Source organism: Xenopus laevis, chromosome 3L (assembly GCF_017654675.1).
Source record: "Xenopus laevis strain J_2021 chromosome 3L, Xenopus_laevis_v10.1, whole genome shotgun sequence".
Lineage (NCBI taxonomy): Eukaryota > Metazoa > Chordata > Amphibia > Anura > Pipidae > Xenopus > Xenopus laevis.
Genome location: NC_054375.1, coordinates 62,469,275 through 62,493,705, shown reverse-complemented (window position 1 = coordinate 62,493,705; position 24,431 = coordinate 62,469,275). Strand labels below are relative to the sequence as shown.

The 24,431-nt window shown below is 34.1% G+C and overlaps 1 protein-coding gene across 3 annotated transcripts in view; it reads left to right on the top strand.

Annotated features, from left to right (window-relative positions):
• Positions 1-18,588, top strand: part of dcn.L (decorin L homeolog) — a 32,576-nt gene extending 13,988 nt beyond the window's left edge. For 2 of the 3 annotated variants that reach the window (XM_018251082.2, XM_041585173.1), the window contains exons 4-8: positions 8,594-8,807; positions 10,095-10,208; positions 13,555-13,648; positions 16,062-16,200; positions 16,719-18,583. In XM_018251082.2, coding sequence (XP_018106571.1) covers positions 8,594-8,807; positions 10,095-10,208; positions 13,555-13,648; positions 16,062-16,200; positions 16,719-16,913 — 756 coding nt within the window. In that variant the 3' untranslated portion in view covers positions 16,914-18,583. 3 annotated transcript variants of the gene reach the window in all.
• The last annotated feature ends 5,843 nt before the right edge of the window (positions 18,589-24,431 follow it).

Below are 24,431 nucleotides of genomic sequence, written 5' to 3'. Positions count from 1 at the left end.
ATGATAATTCACCCTGTAAAATAGGAGATATCTTTACATTATTATGATTTTAAATAATGCATCAATTTTTTACACAGTTCCTAATGAAAACTATTTTAGCATTTCATAGAAATGAAATTACTAGTGAAACAGGGGACCAGAGAATGTGCATTGATCAACTTTTTCTCCTTTGTATGTTTGTAACTATTCTGGCCAGGTCAGTTTCACTTCCTTTGTATATTTTATTTAGCCCTGGGGTGCTCCCACAAACCCTACATTTTTGTGTATAGTTCTTCTGCAGGATTAATAGCTAGAGTTTCATGTTGGTAGTAGCACCCCCACACCAGTCCCTTTAATGGTGGTCTTATGCCTTTAAAAAATAGTGTTGGTCTGGGCAATCACTTTAAAAGCTCTCTTTTAAAAGCTGCAAGCAGAGGAGGTAGGAGTAAGCCTGTGAAACCAATGTTTTGATTCTGGCAACCTCTCTCTCTCTCTCTCTTATAAATGCTGTGGCATTGGTAGGATCAAGACCAGTTAGACCGGTACTTTGGCATTGGTCTGGGCAATCACTACTTTGGCGTTTATTTGGGCAATCACTCCCTTTTAAAAACCGAATGTGTGGGAAGATGAAGCAAGCAAGCCTGTAAAAAAGAAACGCATTGGTTGTGTCAACCCCTCTCCCCTTATAAATGCTAAAGGCATGGGGGAGGATCAAGCCCAGTTAAACCAGTACTTTGGTCAGGAGACACATCCTAAGACATGCTACTAGGCAGGGAGGTGACAACCTGGTGGCTAGTCAATTTTAAGATCGGTGTAGGTGGAAGGTGGTGTGGTTAGCTCCCACTCTTCCCAACGTAGCTAGGTAGGAGGTGTGCTGGGGGAAGGGTGGGCACTGATGGAAACTGAACTTTGTATCCCTTATCGAGCTGGCAATAATAGTGGATATTAAAATCCGTTACCAGTATATGTCATTATCCACCACCGTTCCAGCCTGCGCAACTGTTTTTAATTGTGTGTGATTTTGGGGATATGGTCCTGCATGGCGTAGAGTCTCACACGCTGTGAGTGTATATGTTGGTGTTGCCAGATAAGCTTTTTATACTAATTTAAATTAAAAGTTACATTTTTTGAAACCATAGCCTGAACTGGTTGGCTTGCTACATTGTAACTGGATGGGTGGGTGTTTCACTCTCCACTACTTAATGTAGCTGTTTCGCTTTTTTCAATTACTGAATTTGTTGCTAACCTGCAGGCTAATAGCGGCTTATGATTCAGTCTGCTCCCAATATCTTTTTGCAAGGTTTTAAGGTTTTTAAAAAAAAGTGTATGGAATTTTAGGTTATATCCCTTTAAGGATAATTCTTTGGAAAATTGTCTGTAATTGGGGATACCTATAAGTTGTATATGGTGAATAAGGTGTCATACTCTGAGGAAGTGCCATAGGGCACGAAATGTGTCAGTAGTACTTGCTATATGCACTGGGCCATTGCTGACATACCTTTACCATATTTTACAAATAAAATAAGAATTTATCAATCCCAAAAAACGTGTCCAAGAAGTCCGTGTTTGTGATTCTGATATCCAACTCCTGCCTGAAGAGAGAATCAAGAAAGACAGATGCTGACAGAGGGATAGTGAAGAGCGACTTGATTATTTCCGAAATGGCATAGAATTTCAATTAATTATATTTAGAAAGTTTCCTATTTCTTTATGATAAATTACATTTTCATTTTCATGATAGTTCCCCTTTAATTACTTAGCAGTTGGCACTGAAAATAGTCTCTCTGTATTAGCTAAAGCCTAAAATTAATAAATGATATAAAATATTTTCAAAGCCTAAAATATGGCGATATGGTTATAACCCTATTTGAGACAGGGAGAAGCTTATGACCTGATAAATGTGATTCTTCAGTTTTCACCATGTAGGATCCTGATTCTACAATATATAAATATGTCCAAACACCTGATCTTCATTATTGGCTAAGGCTGGAAGGGGATAAATGAATAATTAAATACAGATGGATAACTCAATTCATGTTATCCTTAGCCATCTTAATGCAATTAACACCTGGGAACATAGTAGTACTAATGGTTCCAAAGAAAACTGTCTCTGATAGTCTCATATGCCAATTTATACAAAGTCATTCTCCATATGTAAGCTTAAGATAAATAAGGTACAGTGCGCTCACAGCATTCATCCAATGGTCTTAATGAGCTACAATACACTTAAAATATCCTGTAGAATTGTGGTTTTATTACATATATGGTAACTCCCTATGTAGATTATAAAAAAAAACAATTTGCTAATGTTATACTAGAAGAATTATATCTCTGTTTGGCTTTGCCAAAAATGTAATTCTATGCTCCTTTGGCCATTAGTGCATGTCCTCTTTTGGCTTCTCAGAAGGACATTATAACATGATAGTAGGACAGTACTTGTATTAATAAGAGGTCATTCTAAGCAACAAAGCTTGACCTCAGACAGTAGTTGCACCAACTAATGGAACTTTATTTTTTTTATCTACAATGAGATCACATTCAAGAGATTGGATCCCCTGCTTATTTATATAAGGCTAACTAGACCTTATCCTGAATATGGCCTTTATCTTGGAATACCTGTAAAAATAGCTGTCATTGTGTTAGTATGCAAGTGTTTGTATATTAAACTTCAAACTGGTTAAAACAAAGGGTTATCCAACATTGCAAATCTGTACTTGAGTGTTACACAGGTATGTGGGGAATATCACTCAGTCTTAGTGTAGCTATAAGGTGCACCTACAAGTTACTATTTGAGGTATTGCAAGATGTTCCACGTGACACCAAATTCTGAAGTGGACTTCAGCAATTTGGAAATTACATAAAAGAGTAGCAGCTGATATTCAAGTAGCTTATATAGTGAGTCTTTTATTTTCCCAGTAACCAGGTAATACATATATAATCCTGTTAAGCACCAACTGAAAATATGTAGATAGATTAGCAAAATGCTAATTATTATTGATGCCCTTTAAATAAATACACGCCTAAAAGCGAGGGGGCAATGTTAGAACTGCCTACTTCAGTTTTTTTGAGACTAGTCCCAGTTGTAACATGGACTCCTTTTGCCTATAGATCATAATTGTTGCTGGCTGTTTCTTATGGAGCCTAAATGACTTACCAAATGTTCTTACAGTTCAAATATACGTGTGTAAGGAGTTAATGTGAAAGTTGGCAGACATGTTGATGTTTAGAAAAACAATGTACTGTTTGTACTGTACATATAATCACCATTATTTCGGGCCAGTTATGTTCTGGTTTAATGTGGTCCAAAACTTTAAGGAATAAGATCCAATTACTTGAAAGGATTGTTGACACATATAGAGAATACTGACTTCAAGTTTATTGTCTGGAATGGGAAATGTTGCAATTATAAAAAAAAATATTCTAGGCTTTTGTTGATTTAATACATTTGTTTAATAAATATTTTTTTTTGTTTGTGGTTGTTGTGTATATTTAACTGTTAATTAGAGAGTTCCTCCTAATGCTGTGGGCTACTGACAGGTTTCCCCTGTTCTAACTGGCTGATTATAGCACAAATTAGAAATTTGTAAGGCACTGACATAACAGTGTTTATTTGAAGAAGGAAAAAGAAAGGTTAGGTTGAGAAAGCACAGCAATAAACCATGTATACATTAACCATTTTCAATCGTTTGGTTAAATGCTAATGCACGTTATGCAGTTACAGTTCCCCTTTAAATACATTGTCATGTATTTTGAAAATAAATTTAAATTATTTAAATTATTTGGGAGATTTAGGGGGTTATTTATCAAAGTCTGAATTTATCTCAATATTTTCTGCTACAAACTCTGATCAAATTCGCTTGGGGTTTTTACACTTATTTATTATTACATTTTCCCAAAAATTTGCTTTGCAGGGGAAAAAAAATCATATTTTCACGATTTTTTCTTTTTTTTCAATTTTCAAATTTTTTTGGGATTTTACACCCGAAAACTGGGGTTTTGCACAAAACCCAGCGCACATTAAAAAAATCATTGAGACTTCTCCCATTGACTTATATGCAACCTCGACAGGTCTGAGATGCCAGATTTTCTGATTCAGAATTTACCATCCTTGGGGTTTAATAAATTCCAATAAATACATGATTTTATAAAAAAAATAAAAAAAATAATATCTTATCAGGAAATCCAGTAAGGATAACTTTGTATTTATAGGTTATCTTTACTTTTTAATTAACATAATGTTGGCACTTGATCAGTGACTGTCAGTGTCAGTTAAACCTATAGCTTTACAAACAAAACATTATTTTATTGCCTAGTCTTTAAATGACCATCTTAATTAGTCATATTTTGATCTGATTGTAATGTGTGTATGTCATCTGAAATTATACATGATGTGTTTTGCGCTGGCTCCTTTGGTTTTAAATGAATGAGGTGTCTCCAAGTCTGAGACATATTGTCACTTTTTCTATTCTTACTTGTCTGTTCCAATAGTTTGGTTTTATAGAGAAGGAATTTTCCTCATGACTGCCACAAATAAATAAAACATAGTCTGTATTTTTACAACGGTGAGAGAGTCTGGCTGCTTTGCAAATATATCCTGAATATGGTGTGGTGAATCAAGAGGTCTGTACTGTTGCATATGGAAAATTATAATCTCAGTACAATTTATTGCCATCATGACATATTTTACAAGCACTAAACAAAACCATGATTTATTTTATTCCTCTATAAAAACAGCAAAAGCATATACATTTTAATAAGGGGTTTAGTTCATAAAACCTTTCATTAGTAAGCTGTAAACATATCAACATATCACTGCAGAAAGTACAATGCATATTACCAGGAAATATAAACAATTGTAAGGTTTGTGCATAGTTAATTCTTATTCCCATAAGGAGGTTTGGAAAATCTGACTGAAGACCATACAAACTGTAAAAAGGGGTAAAATAAAGAAATTAGATTAATTTTATAAATGCAACATTTCTGCATAATCTCCAAAGATTTGCAGCCCAACTAAAATTTAAAAAACAGGCCAAGTGGAATGGAAAATATTGGGTCTATCACATGTAGTTTGTGATAGAAAACATCTGTTAGGCCAGTAATGACAAACTCCCAAGCAGTGCAATTATAGAAAAAAAAGTAGAACATTATGGTAGTTTTGATCGAAAAGGATACTTTAAAGCATTGATTTTTACAGTACAGTTTCCTACACTCTAAGGGGGTTATTTATCTCAATATTGCCCTTATTTATTATTATGATGTCCCGAAAATTTGCTTTGCGGGAAAAAATTTGATTTTCGCAAATTTTTCTGACTTTTTGATCCGATTTTCAAGATTTTTTCGTAATTTTTACCCTCGAAAACTCAGAAAACTTCAGGGTATTGCCCAAAACCCAGCGCACATCAAAAAATCATTGGGACTTCTCCCATTGACTTATATGCAACCTCTACAGGTCTGAGATGCCGGATTTTTAGATTCGGACTTTTCCATCCTCGGGGTTTAATACATTCCGAAAAATATTTTATATAAAATTTATATAAAAAAAACACACATTTTTTGTGATTTTTGCATTCGAAGTTTAGTAAATAACCCCCTAAATTTAAATTATATTTGTGTAATTGCTTTACTCTAAGATCCCCCTTCCTTTAAACCAGACCACAACGGATCCCACACAACTGCCTAAAGAAATGCAAAAATATGTTTTTTCCTCTACTCCAATGCTCCCTGATGTCCTTAATGTCTCTTGTGACCCTCTGCTGGATTTTCAGAATACCACACATCATTTCACAACTTGTGAAGGTTAAAAAATATTTCAGTGTTAGCCACCTGCAAAACAATAGTGATTATGCAGCCAAAAACGTTTTGTGAAACCTACCCATGAGTGTTATATAACAGCAAGAATCAAGTGACTCACATAGTAGCAGATGTCACAAGATACTAGTCCCTATATGAACCGTTCCCATTATGCTAGTGACTAAATGAGTTTTGCACAAATTATAAAGGGCTACACTGTTAGGTTTTACTAGCAAAGTAGTAATGGAATCTATATTTCAGTTGTACTACAATTGTGTCACACATTTCAGCAGCAATGTCAGTGTTTTCTCTTGGTGGTCAGTCATGATGATTGAGAATAACATTACTGTGCACCCTTCTGATGACATATAGGGTACTTTTTATAGTACACTGCCCATAGATCACAGACTCCTCTGCAGTTGTGATTGTATACTAGTGTATGTGTGTATCTGATAAGTTTCAAACCCATAATTTACTAACACATCCATGTTATAAAATGTGGCATATTTGTAAGTGCCTCATTTTTAGGTAGCCCAAAAATGTGCATAAAGCACATTAAACTGACCCCACAGTCATACAGCATATTAAAATTATAAGTCAAGTTCTGTGTCAGTGCATATCATGGGTTAGTGGCCTGTAAAAGCATCAAGATGCCTCAAGCCTCACGTTAGTCTACTGGAACCTGTGTTAGATGCTTAAGGGCTGACTTTTTAAGCTGAAAGAGAGAGTGTCAAGCACTTAAACTTAGGGGCAGATTTATCAAGGGTCAATTTCAAGGTGAAAGAAGTTTTTTCAAACTCCCATCAACTCAAAATTCGAATAAAAAAAAGACCAACTGAAATTTATTTTTGTATTTGCTATTACCAGCACCCGGTCAGTTGGCTAAGCAGTCAATAGTAGTGCTCTTCCTTGCTTATATATATATATGTTCTATAGAACATAATGGACCTGCACCCAGGCAAGCTGAACTAATTACAAGTAAGTGCCTACTTTATGTGCAGTAGTATATATGCAGTATATATGTAATATATACAGTATATATATATATATATATATATATATATATATATATATATACTGCAAATATACTACTGCACATAAAGTAGGCACTTACTTGTAATTAGTTCAGCTTGCCTGGGTGCAGGTCCATTATGTTCTGTAGAACAGTTGTCGAGGAAATCCACACTCGCAGGACTTACTGATGTTTAAATACTGATAGTTTCAGCTATCTCCATAACCTTTCAAGTCCGCGATTCCGGATTTCTTTGAAATATATAAATATATATATATATATATATATATATATATATATATATATATATATATATATATATATATATATATATATATATATATAAGGTATATACACACACAACGCAGAGGTGCACACCAAACAATGTAGGAAACCAAGAGGTAAGCAAAAAAAGTCCTGCACAGGCAAACAAATCAAAACAATTTGTTTAGTCCTTGGCAAAGTCCAAAGTTTCAGTCACACAGTGTGAACGTAGCACACTTAAAAACTCAAAATGAAATGATGATAAACAGATTATGCTGATTGGAGCAACATTCCAGAGGATATATTCCCGAAAAAGGATCCTATTTACAAGTTATTCTGAATTGAGAAAGTCAGTTGGATGACTGGTGAAACGTCTTCAAGGAAAAAACACAGCATAGTAACATAGTAAGTTAGGTTGAAAAAAGACACACGTCCATCAAGTTCAACCTTTTTACTTTTTTTAGCCTGCCTTACTGTCAGTTGATTCAGAGGAAGACAAAAACCCATCTGAAGCCTCTCCAACTTGCCTCAGAGGGGGAAAAAATTCCTTCCTGACTCCAAAATGGCAATTGGACTAGTCCCTGGATCAACTTGTACTATGAGCTATCTCCCATAACCCTGTATTCCCTCACTTGCTAAAAAGCCACCCAACCCCTTCTTAAAGCTATCTAATGTATCAGCCTGTACAACTGATTCAGGGAGAGAATTCCACATCTTCACAGCTCTCATTGTAAAAAAAACCCTTCTGAATATTTAGGCGGAACCTCTTTTCTTCTAATCGGAATGGGTGACCTCGTGTCAGCTGGAAAGACCTACTGGTAAATAAAGCATTAGAGAGATTATTATATGATCCCCTTATATATTTATACATAGTTATCATATCTCCCCTTAAGCGCCTCTTCTCCAGTGTGAACATCCCCAATTTGTCTTTCCTCATAGCTAAGATTTTCCATACCTTTTACCAACTTAGTTGCCCTTCTCTGAACCCTCTCTAATGTCCTTAAGTGGCTTGGATATTTTTACATCTCAGGTGTATGACTTTACATTTATCAACATTGAATCTCATTTGCCACTTAGCTGCCCAGATTGAGAGTTTGTCAAGTCCAGTTGATTTGACTTATTTCTACAGACATTTAAATAATCAATTCCAACTGATTCACTTGTTCTCTTTGCTTTTATGAAGGTACACTGTACCGCTTACTTTATGTTGACAAAGTTATCAGAAATGCATATTGAAAGTTAAACATACAAGGTCAAATCAAATGACTCTTGCAGGAAAAAAAAAATTTTTCTATAGTGGCTCCAGTAAATAACAATTTGTGGATTTCAACTCCCAGTCCAATAAAATATTAGCACGTTAGTATTCATATTGCTTTAGTGTACACTAATAATTTTTAAGGTGCTGCAATGTCAGTATTTATATCCAGTATGGCATATATTTGCTCTTAGACATTTCTGTTTTGAGCATTTAGTTATGCTTTACAATTTATTTCTGCTTGTAATCTAAGGAATGCAATAAAAAAAAGGTTTCCTGTTTTTTTGTTATAGGCTTTAATTCTCGTTAATAACAAAATCAAGTCAATCAGTCCTTCTGCTTTTGCTTCTCTTACAAAACTGGAAAGGCTTTACCTATCAAAAAATAACCTGAAAGACCTGCCAGCCAACATGCCAAAATCACTCCAAGAACTTCGGGTTCATGAAAATTCAATCACAAAACTGAAGAAATCTGTGTTTGATGGATTAAATAACATGATTGTGGTTGGTAAGTAATGAAATATTGATTGCTTGAGACCAATATATTACAACATACTATTACCATTAAACTGGATTTCACATAAAGATTATTTAATAGGTGTCCATAAATATTGCATATTAATTAAGTTTTTAAAAAATTATATAGTTAACATAGAATAACAAGAAACACATATAATTGCTATATACATTTTACAACATTTTAGGAAGAGTATGTATTATGTGCAATGTCTATCTATTATAAGGAACACTTACAGCTATACCAAATATCAAATAAATAACTTGCATATTTTATACCTAACAGGAGTACTCCATATTCACTATTTGGTTTGGGATTCAGCAGAATATTTAGAAATATTGGATTTTGCTGAATCTCAGTATTTGGTTAAAATTAAACAATAATATTTGGAGGTAATATCATAAAATGGAAAATGTTTGCACCAGGTGTAGTAATCCATGAGTTCAGTAGCATTTATTGGTTACCTATTTGAATGCAATTGGTTAATATGGGTTAATAGGACTTAAACCATAATACTTCAAAGCACATTTTTGTTCACAACAGAAGTAGGTAAGTATATTTACTAAAATATGAATATTCTGTCAAAGGCATTGGTTCGTGTTTTGGCTGCATTTTTTTGTGGGGGATTTGTTTTTGACTGAAACTACAAATAATTGATCTAGTACATACTATGTTACAGGTTATGTAATCATTCGACATCCTGTCTTATTAAGTCTGTGTATAAAAATGTGAAGCATGACTTATTCTTGAAATGTAAGGTTCTGTTCTAGAATTCTTAGTGATTCTGGCAGGGGTAATTTCTGTTTTTAGTTCAAGTTTACAAGTTATAATGTATGGAAATAAAAAGGAAATACACTCTTAGGGGCATATTTATCAAGGGTCAAACTGAAATTAAGTTGAAGGTTTTTTTTGGTCAAATAGGTCCGTTTTTGATCGAATAGGTCCGTATTCAGCCAAATTCAAATCATACGAATTAATTTAATAGTGCATTCGATCGAATTTGATTCAAAGTTTTTCCCAAAAAAACTTTGAATTTTCAAAGTCCACCAATTGACTCCAAATAGGTTCTAGACAGTACGAGATACATTTTGAAATTCGAATTTTTGAATTTGGACTATTCCCTAGTTGAGGTACACAAAAACAACTCGAAATTTGAACTTTTTCCATATAAAATTCACCTCGACCTTTGATAAATCTGCCCCTAGAAACTTTCACTTGTTTGTTTTTAATTCATTACATTAGAAACTGCAATGATTAACTGTTTATGTTGATACACAGAATTGGGTACAAATCCAATAGAAAGTTCAGGAGTTGAAAAAGGAGCTTTTCAAGGAATGAAAAAGCTGTCTTACCTCCGAATTGCTGATACCAATATGACCAATATACCTAAAGGTAAGAAAAAGTAAATATTGCAAAGATTTAGCTTTACCACTTCACAATATTATTGTTGGTATCCTTAGATAATACATAAGTCTATCTACCAGTCTATTGATCAACAAGTGACATGAACAGGCTGTTTATATTGTGCAATAGTAAATGCTCACAAAATGCAATATAATGTGCAATATATGCTTAGCAACATACTTATGAAGAATATCGCTAATATACACTGCAAATGTTAAAGACTGTTAAACACTACATTTTACAATTGCACTTTAAGGTTATGGTCATTTTGATAATAGTACATGTTAGCAAGGGTAGACTTATTTACCGTATATAGAAGAAGACAGGCCTTTTTGTAATTTTATTGTATATAGCTATAGTAAACAGAACTTTGTTGTAAGTTTATTTTATTGTTATTTTACTGTTAAATGTCTCGTCTGTGAAGAAGCCATTCAAGTAAGAATTTCATTGTACTGTGTACACTAGACTAATCTGTTTAGGCTTACAATATAATTTTAATGTTTTTTTCACTCTCATTTTTGTTGGTTGCAAAGAAGGGAGATGTCCCATTGCTAAATTAAAGCAAAAGAATGAATTCCAACTTTATTCTCAATAACCAAGGACACAAGTTCTCCCAGTGTCCCCACAAAAAACTAAAGGGGTATGGAGGAATAAAAAAGCAAAAGACCAGAAGATTCAGGATTCCAGGTGTGCCCACTTGGAAATGGGGGTTGGTTAATGTAGCTATTAAATTATATATAAGTAGCACAGATCCTTTATTAATGCAGGGGTTGGTTTGGGACATTAGGTTAAGCTTGAAAAGTAAGGCATGGTCATATGTCAGAAACCTCCCCTGAAATTATTTGGTCTTCAAGTTCTGCCCTAGCTCCCTAGGAAGTCTCCAGCTTCCCCTTTAAAGGACATCTTGAAAATTCATTATTAAACTACTACCACAACTACTTTGATCTATTAATTGTTAATGGGAAACAGTCTCTACAATGCCATTTGAGGTTAATCATGACTCACTTTTTCTGTGCCAAGCTCCATCATTTATCTCTGTCCCTATTGTAATGAATTAGTCATTTATTTGTTGGATTAAAGTAGGAGAAATGATGAGTAATGCTATGGCAGCAAAACCTCATGATTTCACAAGGTACCTATTTAACTTGCAAATAGCTATTGGATAACATTTAGATTTGAAAAAAGACAATATGTTAGGGTTACTTTCTTGCTAAAATGGTACACTAAGGAAATCCCCTAGTAATCTTTGCAGAAAAGCATTCAAATGAAACTGTTTAATATCCAGTAGACTTTTGGGCTAGTGTTATGCTACCTCAAGCTATCCTTGCTAGTTCCTTTATTTTCCATTGTGATAATAATTAGTATATTTTATTTGTATAGTGATGACATTTAAGAAGCAACATTGTTACAGTATTGCACCTGATGATCACCCAGCACAACTTAGATAATATAGATGTACAGTTATTTTTTTATTACAGCAACTAACAATACACTGAATAGCAGGCAAGTTTACAGATTTAAACTTGCCTCTATTTATAATTCTACTCCTAGCTGTAGGCAACAAAATGAATGACACCAAGTGGAATGTAGTTCAGGTCAGCAGAATCATAGTAAGGCACACATGCACTTTTATCACACTTCTGCCTCCATTTCCTGAAGAGGAGGTATCTTAATGATACCAGTGGATACCAGTTGGTATTCAAGCAACTCTTTATATTTAGATTTTCCTTCGGTGTGCACAGGTGGGAAGATTAACAGCTGGATTTATAGTTTTTGGAAAAACAGTTATAAATGTATGGTGCTGCTGCCCCTGCGTACAACTGTACAACATAATTGTAGTGCCACAAAATTCAAATTTGCTGATGCATGGTAAATTTTATATCTGTTTCTGTTTTTTTTGAGGTTGCACACAATTTTTTTATTGTGGAAAAAAGATTATTAATGAAGATGGATTTATTATTATTTTATACTTTATAAATGGTAACAATAATCTTATTTGTCTATGCAAATCAGTTTCCTTAGACACAAGAGTTATATTGTGAGATTGTGCTTGGTACAAGAAATTGCTGGCACACAAGGTAATGCGAGCAGGATAAGTCCTTGCTTAGAATTTATTGCAGCATGCACCGTTTCTTGGTAAACCCCTTTGATTGTGCTTGGTAACAGAACCTTCAGAGTAAGGTCCTTTCTCCAGAAAAATGACTGCCCTGGTATAAGCCAGGTGGTGAAAATGTGGTGGTGAAAATAGAGCAAAAAACTTAAAGGAAAACTATACCCCCAAAATGAATACTTAAGCAACAGATAGTTTATATCAAATTGAATGACATATTAAAGAATCTTACCAAACTGGAATATATATTTACATAAATATTGCCCTTTTACATCTCTTGCCTTGAACCACCATTTTGTGACTCTATCTGTGCTGCCTCAGAGATCACCTGACCAGAAATACTACAACACTAACTGTAACAGGAAGAAGTGAGGAAGCAAAAGGCAGAACTCTGTCTGGTAATTGGCTCATGTGACCTTACATGTGGTTTGTATGTGTGCACAGTGAATCTTACGATCTCAGGGGGCGGCCCTTATTTTTTAAAATGGCAATTTTCTATTTATGATTACCCAATGGCACATACTACTAAAAAAGTATATTATTATGATAATGGTTCATTTACATGAAGCAGGGTTTTACACATGAGCTGTTTTACTCATTATCTTTTAATAGAGACCTACATTGTTTTGGGGGTATAGTTTTCCTTTAAGCAAATTAGATCTGCATCTGATCTATATGTAAAAGAAGGAGCTTATTTGCTGCATCCATTTACTTTGGTGCATTTGAGACCCTGTCTGGCCCATGAGAAGATGTTTTTTCATGTCAGCCTGCTCTGTTTTGAGTAATAATAATGAGATTAGATGGGAAAAATATGGAAGTATTTTAGATCATTGAACAATAACACTGGTAACCTAGAATTGTATATTATCCTTCAAAAATAATTTCTAACTTCAAGACCACTGTAGTTAGATCACTGACAAATTATACATTTTCCAGGAGGAGCCAATGCAATGTGAAAACAGGCAATTGAAGAACATGATATAGTATGAAATACATGTCCAAACTAAGAAGCTATTTATATAACTGTTCATTCTTATGAGAAATCAGTTTTAGCGTTTGCATGGGGCAGTGGTTAGACAAGATCTAATGTTGCTAAGTGAACAAAAAGATTTTCCAACAATCTCTTTTCTGACACAAAGTACATGGTACACTGGAAATGAAAATAAATGAAAATAAATGAAAATAAAATATTATAATTGCTTATTGCCCTTTTTTCCATTTAAGGTCTTCCAAGTTCATTAACTGAGCTTCACCTTGATGGAAACAAAATCGCTAAAATTGACTCTGACAGCCTAAATGGGCTAAACAACCTTGCCAAGTAAGTACCACTTATGCTCAGTTTGTTAGTCTTTTGTTTCTGGCATAAACACCATTAACACTGTCTAATCAAATTATGGGCAGGATTTTGAATATTGACCAAAAACAAACAAACTTAAGGCACCCGACTCATATACAGGAACTGGAGGTTTACAAAATACAAAATGTCTTATGGACAGTTCATTTTCAATTTAAGAATAACAGTTTTTTTTTAAACATTCCTTCTAAAAATGGTAATATTGCATAAAAATAACAGCTGCTTTCATTTACTTACATTTGTGTGTAGTTCTATGTGTGTTTGTTTCCACTTAATAACCTATATGTGTGTGTGTGTAATAGATAAAAGGGTTGAATGATACAGATGCTGAATATTTCCTAAAACCTTTGGATATGGTTATTTATGGTGATAACCCAGAATTGCAGGACATGGCCACATAGCTAGATTTAGAGAGTAAGTAAAGTTAGGTTGTAACTCATCTGATATATATACTATTGCCAGTCTGAAGAGGTGAAGCAACTCTATTTCAAAACAAGCAAACTTTCTTTGGGCATTTAGTTCCACTGGTACTGTATACAGAAAATCAGAAGTCAATACTATATCTGGGTGTCTTTGCCATACTATTGTGATACAGTACGTATTCATCATGTATTCATTTTAGTCAGTTAACGTAGTTATGGAATACATATATAATAGTCAGTTATGTAGTTATGGAACTACAATATGTTATAATCTCTAATTAACTACTATTAATAAATTGTTGCATGCTAAACTGTATTTAACATTTTGATTAGTCCTGATACTTATGTCATGCTTTTTCAAAACCTTACCATACTCATCACACCCAACTAGCTTGATATATTTAATGTGATTTTTGTGAATTAAAGAGAACTTGACCTTTATGAAATATTATCTGCAATGGTAAATATCACCCATTGTTTGTATGGAGAGAGGATATTAAAATATAAGGCAGTGATAGTTTTATTAAAGTTTTGATACATCATTTAGAAACTTTTGCAAAATGTCCACTTTCCTGACACCTGATGTAGAAAATAAAATATGCAGATAACACTGTTGAAACATGTGCTGTCCCCAGAGGCTAAAATAGACTGATAACAAGCACAGACAGTCAGGTTAACAGGCAGTTAAAATATCTTCTCAGAAAACACATACTAGACTTGTTCAAAAATGTTTTATTTTCCATTCTGCTAGCCTACAAAGGATGCACACACCTCATCAATCATTCCATCACTTTTAATGCATCAACTACTGCACTTTAAAGATTGCCAAATAGGGTCTCTGGCAGTATTACACTAACCTAATTATGGTGGTTTGCTTCAGGGACTTTCTTTGCAGAGTAGCTTTTTGTGTTATCCATAAATACAACAATATGATCTGGCAGTTTGGTCAATTCAGGACAGTTTGACAGACCTTGCTACAGTATGTTGCCATAAGATCCCAGTTGATATGTGAGTCCCTTACCTACTTAAATGTCTCCAGTCAGCTTATGTAAGTTGCACTGGCAGATCAGGAGTCAAAAGGACCCATCTCTCTTTTGAGTGTAGACTTACTTTTTTGTAAAGGCAGTGGAGAAATAACATACATGTTACCAAATCAGAGTACATCCAACTTAGGATATGCACAAACCTATTGTTTACTTTTATCATACAAATCGCTGCTAATTGGTTGATTTTGATTGTGTACAGTTCTTTATGTATTTAAATGGATTCTATTTACAGGTATCTACAAACATTGAAACTCTGGGTGTTTACCTGCTTGAAAAACATTGTTGCCTTTGTGCAAATTTGTCTTTGGTAACTAATAGCCAGCCAGACTGATTGAGCTGCCAGCATCTTTTTAGAGACAGGCATATGTTTTTGGTCAGTTAGTGACAGTTTCATTCATGAGCAAGGATTAAAAAATGACAGAACACCTGCCACTTGTGCTCTTCTTGCACAACAACTTAGTCTTGACTTAAACCAAAAAGCCATGATACATTATTGTTTTTTTATTTATTGGTCTTTATAATGTGCCTGTAAATATCTGTGTGTTTGATTCTCAAGTTAGCCCTTTAGTTACAGCATGAGACCAAGTATAAGTACGATATACAGTATATAAATGCATACTGAATATACAGTATGCAAGCATTGTAATTTACATTGCAATTGTTAAAGATTTAAAACATATTTTTGGTTTTGTGAAATCTGATCAGCATATTTTACACATTACAATGTTTAAGCTTATAGCATGTTCAAATATCTGAGATTTAGCAAAACTTTCCATTCAATTTTGCAATCCTTACAACTGCAGAAGTTGCAAAACAAGTACATCAGCTCACATAGAAAGTAAGTAAAAATAAAGCTAACATATACTTAATTACCACCATCCCTAATTTCTGAATATACTTTTGTTATAGGTTAGGTCTAAGTTATAACAAGATCATTACTATTGAAAATGGAACGGTATCAGGTGTGCCACATTTAAGGGAACTTCACTTAGACCATAATGCCCTGACACAGGTGCCTGCTGGGCTTGGTGAACACAAGTACATTCAGGTAATGCATGCTTTCAATTATATAATAATATATAGAAACAAAGGGGAAACATTGAGAATAATGCCAGTTCCAGAATTTCAGTCCTCCTGTCACTTTATATGTTAGAGTCTATGTTTTTATTTGCAGAAATATCACATGGCCCATGCTTGGTAGTTCTGTTGAGGTTGTGGATCAGGATTGTAATTGAATGCACAGGAAAGACAATAATTTACAGTAAATGTAAAGGTTGTATCTAAAAGATACCACCCACTCTTCAGACACCGAAATTCAGACATGTGCACATCAGGCGGCTACACACAAAAGAATAATAGTCTTCTAGATATCATTTAGAATAATCCAAATCATAGATGTTCATCTGTTTTTAACTTATGGATTGAAATGTTACTTGTGTCTGTATCTTATTGGTATAACATTAATGTAAATAAAAAACTATTATCATTCATTACTCATAAACGCACATCAGACTTTGGCCTGTTATTTTATTTAATTTGTGATTAATATGAAATTAAATTTTGCAGGTTGTGTACCTTCATAACAATAAAATTGCTGCTGTCTCCACAAATGATTTCTGCCCACTTGGATATAACACAAAGAAGGCCTCATACACAGGCATCAGCCTTTTTAGCAATCCAGTGCAATACTGGGAAATTCAGCCAGCAACATTCAGATGTGTATATGAACGATCTGCTATACAAATTGGAAACTACAAGTAAATCATGAATGTGTTACAAATAAAGTGATTTTTGTTTGTCTTTCCTTCTTTGTTTGTTTGTTTAAATACATTCTTAGTAAATAAAAATGTCAAATACCGGAAAGTATCCCAAAACAGAATAGGCAGCTTACTATCATGACAGGAATTTTCTGCAATATTTTGTTTTGAGTTGCATAATGATGACACATAAAGAAATTTAGCTGTGCCGTTCTGTCCCCTTATTAAAGCATTGTTAAGTGTATGATACACTTGAGTATTGATACAGCTACTTAAATCTATGGAAATGTTAATTATAATAATGTTTAGGTTTTCTTTAATAAACTGTTGTAGTACTAGATGTTCATTAGACCCAACAATATTGATCCAAAGCCCCAAAACATGTAACAAATCTCTTATCCAATTAATTTACTGATAGCTTAGTGTTTATTCACGTTATTGACACTCACTTTGAATATTGTATTTTGCCATATCTAGATGCTCCTGTAAATATCAGTTTATCCTTTAAAAGGAACTCAACATAAACACGCAAAGTCACATTACACTTATATTGGTTATGTACTGTAAAAGCACACATATAATATACTCAGAATAAAATGTAGAATGCTGAACTGTTATATAAAGCAGTTATTGCTGAGTTCTGTCTAATTCATGGCAAACAACATATTAGAAATCCTTAAAATAAACTGAACTAATGAGCAAACAGTTTTAGCAAAAAAGGATTTGCATAAATCTACAATGGGAATAAAGCTTATTTTACATTATATTTTATAATTTTGAGGAAAGTAGAAAGGTTTAACCAACCCATAAACACTGCAAGTAGAGATCCACAAATATTATGTATAATTTTCTAGTGCATTTTCAGGTTTTTGTAAATTCTGTTTGTGATTTAAGAAAAAGGCAAATGATTCAAGAATGCAAGATGCAGTTGCATAACCTAATTTAAAATGTCACTAGAACGTTGCTTTGTCATGACAATTTCCAATTCAATGAAAAGAGTTAAACAAAAATAAAGTTTTAGACTCATGCCAGTTCTATATAGTGTTGTTATGACCTTCTTGCAGGTTGTATTAAAACATCACAATAGTTGGTTTTATCACTCATCAGCATAACTGTTCTCATTTAAAGAACAACAGGCCTTATTAACTAACACTGCGAAAATCTGTCCCTGTGCAGTAATTTTTAGCCACCAATCAACAATTTCTTAAGTGATTTTCAGACGGGGACATGTTTTCAAGTACTTAAGTTAAATATGATTTGCTAATAAACAAGGTGAGTCACTGTGGAAAACTGATGAAGTGTCTTGCTGTACTTTTAGAATGATTTGCAGAACATTCTTTTCATTATGCATTTATTTCTATAATCATTATAAATTATATTTGGGTAAGTAAGCATCTATCAGTTCAGATTTATGTGGTTACCACTTCTAAAGGCACAGATGGTAGAACTGATCCTTAGGATATTTCAATGATATATATATACAATAGGAATGTATATTCTTAGAAGGGCACTTGGAAAACATTGTACTTTTAATAGGTGTCCAATAGATTTTCTTTGGAAAAAAATATTATTGTGTTAAAGATGGAGTTTGTAGATGTCAAACTGTTTATGAATTGTTTTATTAAAACAGAAAGCAATTATTTTGTTGATCAAAAATAAAGCGATTGAATTACATAGCACAAGAAATTTTGGTTCTTTTTGCAGCTTTCGGTCACTATTTAATCCAGAATCCAATATCAATAGTTCAAAATTGAGTACAAGATTATAAAAAAGGCTAATGTATTGAAATAGTAAATTTGCATCTGAGCAATCAGTTACTTTAATAAAAAACTGTAAGAAATTAAAAAAATATATTTGATCATGGACAGAGTTCAGAGTTGGGCAATTTGAAATATTCCCAGAAAAATTACAGTTCAAATTATATTTTATAATTGCTTCTAGACAGCATCTCATAGCCTCACTTTAGAAATGATGCTGGCCTCCCAAATCCATATCTAATTTAATAGTCTTAAACACACACACATAAAATGAAACACTTTGTGGCTAATTTACTATCATAGGTTTATAATTACACACAGTAACATATGTTAGAAAATGAAAGACAAAGGGTCAGATTCAACTCAGTGAGAAACGTTCTCATAGACGAGATTCAATTCAAGAAGGAAAAACTGTTCTCCAAATTCAGATCCAGTTGTTTCTCATAGACTTCAATAGAGGTTTCATATGATAAACAGTAAGATAAGTTTTTCTGAAGTGAATTGCAACTCAAATTGAATATCGTTTATGAGTTTTTAAGTGATAAACTTTTTTCTCACTGAATTGAATCTGGCCCAATATCGAGTAACGAACTAAACAGTGTAAAGTTTGTTCATATCTAGTAACCCTTAGCAACCATTTGGATGTTTGTTTTTGGCTGACCAGTAAATGCTACCTGCTGATTGGTTGCTATGGGTTACTGATGAAGTAGCATGTATTACTCAATATATGTTAAAAAAATTCTGGAAAGATGCTAAAATAATGGCAGCTATTTTCAGAGTTACCATTTTAATTAGAATTCGTCTGACTTGTTGAATGTTGACTGGGCTAATTTAATATATTAATACATGAGCTGAAAACAGGGGAAATGGAAATTTTTACCCAATTTAGGATCATTTCATAGTCCAAATGATCAATCTTAAATTACCACTTAGATATTTCTGTGATTCATTTTGGTTAGGTCTGATCAATATTCTGGAGGACTAAAAAGTTATTTCAATTGTTTGTTAAATGTTGGCTTCATGACATCCCATGATCCCCATCCTTACACGAAAGTTTTGAGGCCAGTTGCTAATCGTAATGCATTTTGCCATGCATCTGAGACACATTCACACCATAATGTAAGTATGAGAATTATGAATAAAAGGAAGAGACATTGATACTTTCATTTCAAGAAACCACTCTCCACTGATACTGTCATGTGATGTGCTGCCTTCATATATTGAAAAATGGATGGTGTTTGTGTTTAACTGAAATTCTTTTCTGAGGATGAATATCTAGCCCAAATACAGTATGCATTTATTAAATATAAATATTTTCCCAGTCTTAAAATGTAGCTTAGGGCCATTCTTCTTGGTCTGGCATAAAGCAAATCATTTATTTATAAAAAATGCTGCCAAGGTTATAACTATCACAAAATATTGTGTGATTACCAAATCCTCATATTCACCACAATACCTGCAGACTGTTAGTTAGTTACCTTCCTGAGAAACACTACTGTTACTTTTCTAAGGTGTTAATGAAAGGATTCTGTCATTATTTTTTATGGTTTACTAATTATTTCTACATTGTTTACATTGTTTCTACAATTGTTTACATTGCAAATAATTTAAACTCTACAATTTAAAATTTTATTCTTGAACCAACAACATATTTTTTTAGCTATAATATTGGTGTGGAGGCAGCCATCTGCGACTGATTCTGAGCTTTGAGAAGGAGCAAGGACTTCAGTATAGAACTGCTTTGAGAATGCTATTGTCTCTCCCCTTCCCATTGTATTACACCACGACAAGCAAAAAAAGGAGAGCTGGGGCTAGTGAGCAATTTTAGCAATGCAAACAAATCCTTAAGCAGAGGTGTCTGATAGCTGCTATCTGGTTAGCTGCCCATTGTTCTGTTGATAGGCTGCTGGGAAGGGAGGGGTTATATCACTCCAGTTTGCAGTGTAGCAGTAAAGAAAGATTGAAGTTTATCAGAGCACAATCACATGACCTGAGGGCTCCTGGGAAACTGACAATTAGTGATGGGCGAATTTATTCGACAGGCCCAAATTTGCGACAAATTTCCACATTTCGCCACTGCTGAATACATTTGCGAATTTGCCTCGAAATTTTTTGCCCATATTGTGAATTTTTGTGAATTTTGCCAGAAATATATGTATTTCGTGGCAAAGTGAAACGGGACAAATTCGCCTACCACTACTGACACTATGGGGCCGATTCACTAAGGGTCGAATATCGAGGGTTTAAATCCTTCGAATCGTTCGAGTCGAAGGAATTAAATCCAACGATCGAAGGAATATCCTTCGATCAAAAAAAGTTAGCCAAGCCTATGGGGACCTTCCCCATAGGCTAAAATTGACTTCGGTAGCTTTTAGATGGCGAACTAGGGGGTCGAAGTTTTTTTTAAAGAGACAGTACTTCGACTATCGAATGGTCGAATAGTCGTATGATTTTTACTTCAAATCCTTCGATTCGAAGTCGTAGTCGAAGGTCGAAGTAGCCCATTCGATGGTCGAAGTAGCCAAAAAAAAACGTAAAAAAGTTTTTTAACTTCGAATCCTTCACTCGAAGTTAGTGAATCGGCCCCCCAGTCTAGTCCCATGTCACATTTCAAAATTAAATATAAAAAAAATCTAAATTCTGCTGGAGCAGCACTATTAACTGGTGTGTTTTGAAAAAAATATGTTTTCCAGCAACAGTATGCCTTTAACACTTGAGAAGGCAGAGTGTTACTTATATATGGACTACATAGACTGCATTCAAACAGTGTTAAGGTATCATGCAAGTAGTAATAACTAATAAACTTCCCTACACATATGATCTTTTATATGAACTTATTGAAAAAAGTTAACTGTGTATCCTTTTCTATCTAGTTCACACTCATGTTACCTTTATTTCAAGTTGCTCATAGTTAAACTAAGAAACAATATTTAGGGGCACATTTACTTAGGGTCGAAGATCGAGGGTTAATTAACCCTCGATATTCGACTGTCGAAGTTAAATCCTTCGACTTCGAATATCAAAGTCAATGGATTTAGCACTATTCGTTCATTCAATTCAATCGAACGATTAAATCCTTCGAATCGAACGATTCGAAGGATTTTAATCCATGGATCGAACGATTTTCCTTCTATCACAAATTAGCTAGAAAGCTAATTAGCTAGAAAGGTTATAACTATCACAAAATATTGTGTGATTACCAAATCCTCATATTCACCACAATACCTGCAGACTGTTAGTTACCTTCCTGAGAAACACTACTGTTACTTTTCTAAGGTGTTAATGAAAGGATTCTGTCATTATTTTTTATGGTTTACTAATTATTTCTACATTGTTTACATTGTTTCTACAATTGTTTACATTGCAAATAATTTAAACTCTACAATTTAAAATTTTATTCTTGAACCAACAACATATTTTTTTAGCTATAATATTGGTGTGGAGGCAGCCATCTGCGACTGATTCTGAGCTTTGAGAAGGAGCAAGGACTTCAGTATAGAACTGCTTTGAGAATGCTATTGTCTCTCCCCTTCCCATTGTATTACACCACGACAAGCAAAAAAAGGAGAGCTGGGGCTAGTGAGCAATTTTAGCAATGCAAACAAATCCTTAAGCAGAGGTGTCTGATAGCTGCTATCTGGTTAGCTGCCCATTGTTCTGTTGATAGGCTGCTGGGAAGGGAGGGGTTATATCACTCCAGTTTGCAGTGTAGCAGTAAAGAAAGATTGAAGTTTATCAGAGCACAATCACATGACCTGAGGGCTCCTGGGAAACTGACAATTAGTGATGGGCGAATTTATTCGACAAGCCCAAATTTGCGACAAATTTCCACATTTCGCCACTGCCGAATACATTTGCGAATTTGCCTCGAAATTTTTTGCCCATATTGTGAATTTTTGTGAATTTTGCCAGAAATATATGTATTTCGTGGCGAAGTGAAACGGGACAAATTCGCCTACCACTACTGACACTATGGGGCCGATTCACTAAGGGTCGAATATCGAGGGTTTAAATCCTTCGAATCGTTCGAGTCGAAGGAATTAAATCCAACGATCGAAGGAATATCCTTCGATCAAAAAAAGTTATCCAAGCCTATGGGGACCTTCCCCATAGGCTAAAATTGACTTAGGTAGCTTTTAGATGGCGAACTAGGGGGTCGAAGTTTTTTTAAAGAGACAGTACTTCGACTATCGAATGGTCGAATAGTCGTATGATTTTTACTTCAAATCCTTCGATTTGAAGTCGTAGTCGAAGGTCGAAGTAGCCCATTCGATGGTCGAAGTAGCCAAAAAAAAAACGTAAAAAAGTTTTTTAACTTCGAATCCTTCACTCGAAGTTAGTGAATCGGCCCCCCAGTCTAGTCCCATGTCACATTTCAAAATCACAATGGAGCTCACTGTCAAAGCTCTAAATTACATTAATACATACTAGAGTCAATTTAATCAGTAGCTAGTTATCCTGCAGAAAAAAGGAACAAACAAACTATGTGCAGATAGAGGCCTGGTTGGAACTAATCTGAGGATCTCATTTCTGCAAGGCAACAGTGCTAACCAGTGCTGCTGCCACTAGTAATTATGTCACAATGTAAGCAGTAATAACATTTATGCTAAGAAATATGTTGTGTTGGAGTATGGTATTAATAATGGTATTAGCCCATCACTGGCTCAAATTTTTGATTTATAAAAATGACGAACTGCGTGCATTCTGTAAAAATACAATACAACAAACGCTATGGCACTTTAATAGTATATAGCATAAGCAGAAATAGTATGCATGATAACATATGTTGGAATTATTAATAAAACCACCATATAGCTTTGTTGCTACTACTAGTTTCATGGTGTCATTGTAGATACTGTAGATACTGGTCAGTATGGCTTGCTCTCTTACTTTATATCACACACATTGCATTATGCCCATCACAGGTGTTTTTATCATGCCAATATACAGTAGGTCTGTGCTGAAATAGTAGCATTGTTCCCCAAGGGAAAACACTATTAAAAAGCAATATTGATAAGCTGTTTTTTTTTGGGGGGGGGGGGGGCGTTTAACACAGCTGTACAATTTACTGTAGACTTTGAGATGCCTGGCTGTGTTTAGCCTAAATGTTTGCTATCAAATCTAAAAGAAAAATCATTTATATGGAATACTGTACAACACAGGTATCAGCATGCCAGAAATAAAAATTTGATACTATTAGAGAAGCTGTAACACATCTCTATCTAGCATGTACCGGCTTGTGGAAAAAGAAAAGCAAATGGAATGTATGAAAATGATTATTATTATACTTTATATATACAGTGTTGAGTTATACCTCAGTAACTCAACAAAAACAAAAAAAAAACACCTTTTGATATTTTCTTAGAACTCTTAAATTGTTCTTTAATAGTCTACCCAGGGGAAAACTTGTAATTTGCCCTCCCACTTTGGCTAGCTCAGAGGTCATCAATATACTGTCATTATCTGATAGTTTAAAAGGCTCAAAGACATACCTGGAAGGCACAGTTCCTCCAGCTACTAAATAAATAGACTTGAAAGATAATTCTTCAGCTACAGAAGGCAATTACCTGTGCCAAAAATAAAGCAGTTTCAGGGTCAGAACATTGCAGCAGTATCTTCAGTTAAACATCAAAGGGTAGACATAAATTCTTGACCACTTTCCATGAAAATAACTGAAGTCAGCACAGCACTGATTAAATTCAGATTTTTGGAAGAAGCATTTTAAAGCTGAGACCCACATGTATATAACAATATTCCTCCATTGG